Source organism: Osmerus eperlanus, chromosome 20 (genome assembly GCF_963692335.1).
Source record: "Osmerus eperlanus chromosome 20, fOsmEpe2.1, whole genome shotgun sequence".
Classification (NCBI taxonomy): Eukaryota; Metazoa; Chordata; class Actinopteri; order Osmeriformes; family Osmeridae; genus Osmerus; species Osmerus eperlanus.
Genome location: NC_085037.1, coordinates 11,751,496 through 11,759,513, shown reverse-complemented (window position 1 = coordinate 11,759,513; position 8,018 = coordinate 11,751,496). Strand labels below are relative to the sequence as shown.

General features: G+C 50.6%; 1 protein-coding gene across 1 annotated transcript; it reads right to left on the bottom strand.

Annotated features, from left to right (window-relative positions):
* Positions 1–2,162: 2,162 nt before the first annotated feature.
* LOC134006977 (histone-lysine N-methyltransferase 2A-like) lies at positions 2,163–7,972 on the bottom strand. The gene is made up of 8 exons (XM_062446091.1): positions 7,613–7,972; positions 5,539–5,605; positions 3,914–5,320; positions 3,573–3,715; positions 3,336–3,419; positions 2,768–2,924; positions 2,361–2,592; positions 2,163–2,232 (listed from the first exon to the last, which is right to left on the bottom strand). The coding sequence occupies exons 1-8, from the start codon at positions 7,913–7,915 to the stop codon at positions 2,163–2,165; spliced, it is 2,463 nt and encodes an 820-aa protein (XP_062302075.1). The 5' UTR covers positions 7,916–7,972.
* Between the last annotated feature and the right edge of the window lie 46 nt (positions 7,973–8,018).

Here is an 8,018-nt window from a genome sequence, read left to right as displayed (position 1 = left end):
GTTTGCTCTGACGAATTCTGGGAATTAAGGAGACAGCTGCCATCAGTTTGGTCAGGAAGGTACCGGGCCCCCTCTCTCCTCCTGTCCTCCCTCCTCCTCTTCAGGCGATGGCCACGCCTCCTCCTCCTCCCCTTCCTCCTCCTCCTCCTGAGGGGGACAGGCCTTGGGCCAAGCGGACCACAGACCGGGGAAGCCGCTGCAAACGCAGCTGGAGACTGAACCGCAACCGCAAAGGCGGCCTCCGGCCTATAGGAGGGCAGCGCGCCTGCTTCCGGCCTTTCTGATTGGTCTGTTTGACCAGGTGGGGCTGTGGTCGACGACTCCTCCTCAGCAGGCGTCTCCTGTACCTGCAGATGGGGGAACTGCTGAAGCCGATATCAACAGGAGAGACAGATTTCCATCAGACGCCAAGCTACGGAGGAGAGGAAAAGCGGACTACCACCACAAAAACCCAACACCTTTAAGAAATAGATACCGTAAAGATTTAGCGTGGTCGTGGAAAAGAGAGAGGAAGGATTAGGGGGGGGGTGACAGCGGTGCCACAGCACTGAAGTTGAAGGACTACAAAAAGCAACACTAGTGGTCCAAGAAGACTACAAATCCAAATACCGCCAGAACTCGATGCAGAGTGAGTGAAAGTGAGAAAGAGAAACGTTATTTGAAACAGGAAATAAGATCAGAAAATTCAAGTTACAGGGAAGAAGAGCACAGATTCAAAATAGCTGTAAGCGCATGCAATTTTTGGTCGAAACCGACCGTGCAACAGAGCTGCAAGTCTCAGCTTTAAAAAAAAGTTAAGCACAGCTAATGCGTTTTTAATTACAGATTATTTAACAGATAAAAACAGTTAAAGATAACTGATTATGGCTGAAGATGAAACGTCTATATTTTATAGATATAAATGGTAACCTAGGTCTATGCATTCACGTGTAACATGATCTGCCAAACGAATGCTACGAAAGACGACATTAGACAGTGACAGTCAGGAAGGAAGTCAGACGACTGCACGTCGGTACGGACAGTCAGGCAGGCTTGGAGGTTCGTGGTCGTTATTACCTTGTCGGTTTTCCTCCTTCCCCCCAGGCCCCGGGAGCCCCGACCGCCGATGCCTCACCCCCTCGCAGGGCAGCCTCACCCCCTCGCAGGGCAGCGCCTCCAGATCCGGGTTGTCATGGTGCTCATCCACCGCCACGTCTGACAGAAACAGTCGTTTTTAGTTAAAAATATATATTTTAGGGGCATTTTCATGCTTTATTGGACATTTTTTACGATTCATATTAAACACAAACAATGTCTTAATATCTCCCTCTTAGCATGCAGCATCCAAGAAGACAGCCTGTGTCTAAATAGCGAGGCCGATGTATTAGACATCTGTACGTCTGCTGTTATTCTGATTTGGTTTCCTAACTTAATTGACTACTTTTTGAACATGTAGATGTCAAAGAAAATCGACGTTAATAAAAAACGGGGGCTGAGCGGGGTCAGATGGCTGAGCGGTTAGGGAGTCGGGGTGTTAATCAGAAGGTTGCCGGTTCGATTCCCGGCCGTGCTAAATGACGTTGTGTCCTTTGGGCAAGGCACTTCACCCTACTTGCCTCGGGGGGAATGTCCCTGTACTTACTGTAAGTCGCTCTGGATAAGAGCGTCTGCTAAATGACTACATGTAAATAGCGAGGCAGATGTATTAGACATCTGTTCATCTGCCGTTATTCTGATTTGGTTTCCTAACTTAATTGACTACTTTTTGTACATGTAAAAAAAATTCTACGTTATTAAAAAAACGCCATTACCTCGGCTGCCAGGGGAGACACGGGTCTTGAGCGAGGACTCTCCGGTGGTCTCTGTGTCCGAGTCAGACCTCAGCAGGCTGCTGTACGACCGCGGAGTTACGTTCCGCTTGGGCTGCTTCCGGGTGGAGGGACTCAGGCAATCAGCCTGATTGGTCGGGCCGTCCCCCGGCTCCGCCTCCCCTCTTAACCAATCATCCTCGCCGTCCTCATCGGTGGAGAGGGCGCCGCTGAGGGACGGACGCCGCCGCCTCCGCCTCTTCCCTGCACTGAGGAAGACAAAGAGCCGCGTGCTCGTTAAGTCCTGCCCAGGCTCGGCAGCGCCACCAGCTGTTGCGACGCAGGAATGTATGCATGAGGTAAGGGAATGCATGTTCACTTACCTCTGTACGGCGTGACGGTACGTTTGAAGGCTCTGTTCTTAATCCGCTCGCATTTCCTGTACCTGATGACAATGGTTTTGGGGGGGGATGATCTGAGTTATGGGCATCCTGGTGTGTAAAGGTATACAAGCCTTGTATGCGTTTAATGGGAACAGCATCTTTGGAAGGGGAAAAGTTTGACCCAACTTACACACAGCACTGCCGTTTGGTGTTGGGTCCTCCAAACTTGGGTTTGTCCAGGCAGTTGATGCAGGTACCGCAGTCCTTCTTGAAGTGGCAGCCCTTGCACCTGCCACAGCGCGTGGAGCGCCCGCCAGGGCCAAACTCTCGCTCCGCACTCAGACGCTTCTTGAACTTGCGAACCCACAGTGACTTGTGTTCCTGAGAGGCGACGCTGTCCTGGTCGGAGAGGTAGGCCACGTCTGGAGGGAGGGGGAGGGAGAGATACAGAGAGAGAGGGAGGGAAGGAAGAAGGGAATGAGGGAGGGAGAAAGTCAAGACATTGACAAGCCAACACTGGCTTCCTATATCGTTAACTCGTCTGTGACCCTCTGAGCTGTTGGTTTTGGGGTGAAGCTGTAACTGAGGGAAGCTCACCCTCCGCCGCAGGCGAGGGGCAGATGCCCTCCCTCTCGTGGAGAGGCAGGGCGCTGAGGCGTGGGATGTCGTCGGGCACCATGGCGCGGGGCTGGCCCAACGCCACCGCTGCCGCCCGGCACACGTGCTTGATCCGCGGTCCGCCGACGGGCTGCTCCTGGGGAGAAACAGGTGGAGGAGTCAGGTGGCTGAGCGGTTAGGGAATCGGGCTAGTAATCAGAAGGTTGCCGGTTCGATATCCGGCCGTGAAAAATGACGTTGTGTCCTTGGGCAAGGCACTTCACCCTACTTGCCTCGGGGGGGAATGTCCCTGTACTTACTGTAAGTCGCTCTGGATAAGAGCGTCTGCTAAATGACTAAATGAAACACACGGGAATCAATCTGCACAAACCTGCCCACTTCACACTTCAAAAAGACACCAAATTGCAACAACCGTTTGGGTCTTTTCATTCCAATCCGTACAAAGGTCCAACAACTGTATATTAGCGACGGACTTTCTTTGTAGTTAACAGAGATCGTCAAAACACAAGCAAACGAAAGTGAAAAAAAGAAAGAAAAAAATCCTCACCTGAGTTGTGCCGTCGTGGTTTGCTCCCTTCACCCTCCTCCTCCTCCTCCTTCGTCTGCCTCCGGCCAGATCATTGCACACCACCTGCAGCATCGCACACGAGCAGGGAGAGGTGAAGGTTGTGACAGGGACACAAAGCAACTGACCTTCACCCCAACTGACAATAACTGAATCCCGCATGTACACCAAACACAAAGTTCACTGAGACATTCAAGCTGCTCCAGCGCGTCTTCTCACCTGGGAGGACTTGAGCAGCTTCTGCTGGTCGATCTTGATGAGCTGGACCTTGGCTCTCTTCACCAGGTGCAGCATCCTCTTGTTGGAGAGGTGAACCCGCTGGCTGAGGTCTCCCTGGTCCACCGTCACGCCGCCATCTTCTCCTGAGGACAGGACGCTCAGTAAATACATCTGACCGCGGGTAGCAACACACACACACATCTTTAGCCGAAGCAGAAAGACACCTCCTCTCCTTGACAGCAGCAGCGTGTTATTAAAATGCAGCGTTCTTCTGGAAAGCATAGCGTTGTGTGAACAAGATTTGGAAGTGGGGGGGGTGGGGGAACAGAGGAAGTTCTTACGTTTGACGCTTTCCGCGTTGTACTCGCCCTCTTCCCAAGCTTTGGCTGAGACGGTCCCTGCGGCGCTAGCTCCGCTGATGAGCACCGCCAGCTTCCTCACCACCCCAGGAGAGCCCAGCTCCTCCATCGTCAACTTGGACCTCCTCCTCCTCCTCCTCTTCACCGTGGTCTGATTGGAGTCCGCGCCGTCCTCAGGTGTCCCGCCCGGATCTCGGTTCTTCCGGGAGAGCTTCGAGGTCAGATTTTTGAGTTTCTCGTAGACCGAGAGGTGAGAGGAACCGGGGTTCATTTTTGAGGACGTCTTGGGAGTTCGTTGTTCACCTTCGGACTTCAGTTCTGGGCTCCAACACATATCCTCGTCGATGTCGGACTCTTGCTTCCCTTGGCTTTTCCCTTTTCCCCTCGCCCTGGGAAGCTCCTCCTCGTCGAGGAACCTCCTGGGTAACTTTATGACTCGGGAGGACCGAGCGCTCACCACGGGGGAGGCCAGGTGAGCGATGACGGGCTGGACGCCGCCCTCTCTCTCCACGGCCTGTCCCTGGTCCTCTTGCTTCAAGGGAACCGTCGGCTCGAGGGTGTAGAAGACGGACCTCCGCCTGGCGCGTCTTTTGACGGGGTCGGTCGGAGACGTGGTCACGGACCCGGGCTTCCTCTTCTTTCCAATGAGGGACTTGCGTCTTTTGCCAAAGTATGGCACGTTTCTTCGACGGCGTCGTGGTTGCGCAGGTCCTCTGGGAAGTCCTGAAGGCTCGTCGCCGGCGCCGGCTCCTGCCACGGCCCCTGCCTCGGCCCCTGCCTCGGACCCTGCCTCGGCCCCTGCGACTGACGAGGCTCCCCTGCTCCTTCGTCTCTGCTTCCCTTTGACAGGTTTAGGGGACTGCGCTGCCTTTTGAGAAGAGTCGAGGACAGCGTGGCCTCTTCTCCTATTGGTGGAAACCTGGGGCTTTGTTTCCTGTTTGGAGTCGTTGCCGGCCTCCTTTCCCCTGCAGGCCTTCCTCCTGCTCTTCACCACCGTCAGGGTACACACCAACTTGCCCTGTTTGGTGCTGCTGGTTGAGCTGGAACCTCTGGGTTCCTTGGCTGGTTTGTCTCGGCTCCTCTTCCTGCCTGAGGATGAAGCGTGATCTGCTTTTGCACTTCCCCTGGCCCTCCTCGTCGTAGCAGTAGCCTGCCTCCCTGCGGACTTCACGCCCGAACCAGATGCCATCTTTTGGGCTCCCAGTTTAACGGTTGTCCAGGCTCCCTCCGTGTACCTCCCCTCCTTCTGCCTGGCTCCTTGGCCTCGTTTAGCGACCTTCCCACCGTTTCCTTCAAGTTTTAGTTCAGTCCCGGGCTTCTGTTTCAGGGCTAGGTCTGGGGCTGGGGGGGGCTTCTCTTGGTTCAATAAAGACGATGGGAGAGGAGAGGCTGGAGGTAAAAAGAAGAAAACAAGTATAAGTCAATCAGAAGGTTGCCGGTTCGATTCCCGGCCATGCAAAATTACGTTGTGTCCTTGGGCAAGGCATTTTACCTTACTTGCCTCGGGGGGAATGTCCCTGTACTTGCTGTAAGTCGCTCTGGATAAGAGCGTCTGCTAAATGACTAAATGTAAATGTCAGTTCGGAAAGTAATCAACTTATACTCACTTCCAGAGGAGTAGTGTACGGAGAGTAACGGGAGAAACTCTGTACCAAACCCAGTGAAGTCTTCTTCCTAAAAAAAACAATAAAAAAATTGTAAATGTTGTAAATTGTAAAACATTTTACTTTTACGCTTATGTTCATCATCATAACAGTTCCATTAAACTTTCCGTGTCGTCTTATAATAGTACCTGAATCACACCATATCCTGTTTTACGAGACAATATATGGTACTATACGTATCAGAGGGCAGGTGGCTGAAGGTGAGAGCTTACAGCCCACCAAGCCAATATCTGATTACAAACTCACACATTGAATTAGTTTAATAAAGTGGAGAGGAGCCATGACTTAACGACTGACTTACAGTTTTAATGTCGGCTACATTGCCAAGTGAGGTTAAACCATTTGTTTCCAACTGATAAAAAAGTGATACAGAAGTTTGGGTCTTTCTGCTTGCAGGAACAAGGGGAAGTTTTAAATCACACACACCGAAGAGCACAACTTGTCTACACAAAGAAATCCATGAAGGAGTGATGTGCTTGTAGCTTATTTCACAGAAAGGCTGTTTTCAATATATATACTTGATCTGGTTTACATCAAGGCACAACAGTGTTTGCTGCACATTCTGACCAGGACATCAAGACTGGGTTACAACAGCATTACATCAGCAACAAGGCTACTTATTCTGATGGGCATCATCATCATCATCATCACTGTAATCCACCTGCTACTGAAGAGAGACTGATAACATATCATATAAAGCGTCAGACATTGTCTGCGTACACCAGACTTTGTAACTACCATAATTGTAACTACCTCATTCTTTCAATATTGAATTCATTGTTTCTACAGCGTAGTGTACACTTCCCTCATTCAGACACCACATAAAACGTGAAGACAGGCAGGCAGAAGGCCTGAGTGCAGAGAGCAGGCAGACTTCAACATACTCACATTAATCTTCAGTGACCCAGAATAAAATATCTAAGAGGATATTCTTGAAAAAACTGTCCCTCTATAATGCCGTTGACGTGGAACTGTCCGTTCAACCACAGACTCAAGCAATGCCACTGCTACAGTACAGCTCAATGTGGAGGATTGCATCAGTACAGTGTCAGTGATGTCACATGTTCTAGACATCATCTAATATTTTGACATCAGCCTACACAGGCAGATAACTAGCTGATGGCCCGTCAGAGGCCAATCACACATAAAATTGGGTGATCGTCATGATATAGCATTAAAATGCTGTGGGTGGAGTTGTACAAATGCATTGATAATGACAACGTCCAGTACTGAACAAGCGTCAATCTTCCTCCAGTCCATTATAAACATAAGTCTCTGCCCTCACAAACTATCAAAGGTTCAAATCAAACTAAGTTTTACAGAGACGCTGAATAATTAAAGCGATTCAACATTTGAGACATACCTGCCTGCCTCTTAGTTTTATAAGCAAGTACTTTAGTGTTCGACTCTCACCGGTACACGTTGTAGCTGCTCGTCCAGCTGACAAGTGACGGATAGTAATTGTGGAACCTCTCCAAGTAGTAGGGCAGCGCTGCTAAGATAGCCATCAACAAGCGTGTATTGCAAATTAGATAAGTAATGTGGCTACTTCTAAAACCGCTTCGGTTCGTAAGTTATCTCCACGGTAACGTTGATTGTGAATACCGCCAATTTCCCCGCCACAAACACAACAAATAACCAGTAAGGCAGACTTCTCATTTTATTTTGACAGGTTCACTAGCTTTGCATCGCATGATGGATCATTTACTTGAGCTTGGTACAGTGTCACCATAGATGACTTTTGAGTTAGTTCCAAGCTACGGGTGAATTGACATTATCCTCGACAGCTGGGTACTTTAACTATCTAGAAAGCTAAGTGAGCTAGCTCGTGAGCTATTTAAACGTGATCCATGTAGCACAGGCTAACTACCTAGCTTGCCCACCGACACTGCAATTTGCAGCCAGAAGCATATTTGATCAGTGGAAAGAACACATTGTGTGTAAAGAGCTTTCTTTTTAAAACTACCGTGGTGCTATATCTTAGATTAGAAAAACGATGCATGGTTTTCAACCTCACCTCTTCACTCGCGCTTGAGTAGAAACCCGCATCTCTTTGGCGCCTATGTTTCTCAGTAACACCGAGTAATCGCAGCAAAGACGGGTCCTCGTTCAACGCTTGTCCGATGTCTATGGGCCTAGGGCCTCCGGTGACTGTATCTCCATCTTCCGAGCCCAACCTTCCGCGCTGAGGACGCTTCTCTGTGCGTAGCCGGCTGCGAGATGTCCATGGCCGGCCCGGGAATCGAGCCCGGGCCGGGGCAGAGCTGTTCGAGCCTGCGACATTAGCCTGTGATGATAATCCCCCTCCTGCAGTCGCCATTATTCACTAGCTAACTACTACAACAACAACTATGTTGTACACTGTGGCGCTCTGGTGAAACAAGATGGAAAGGCGCGAGATAGGAAGGAAGCGCCGTTGCATT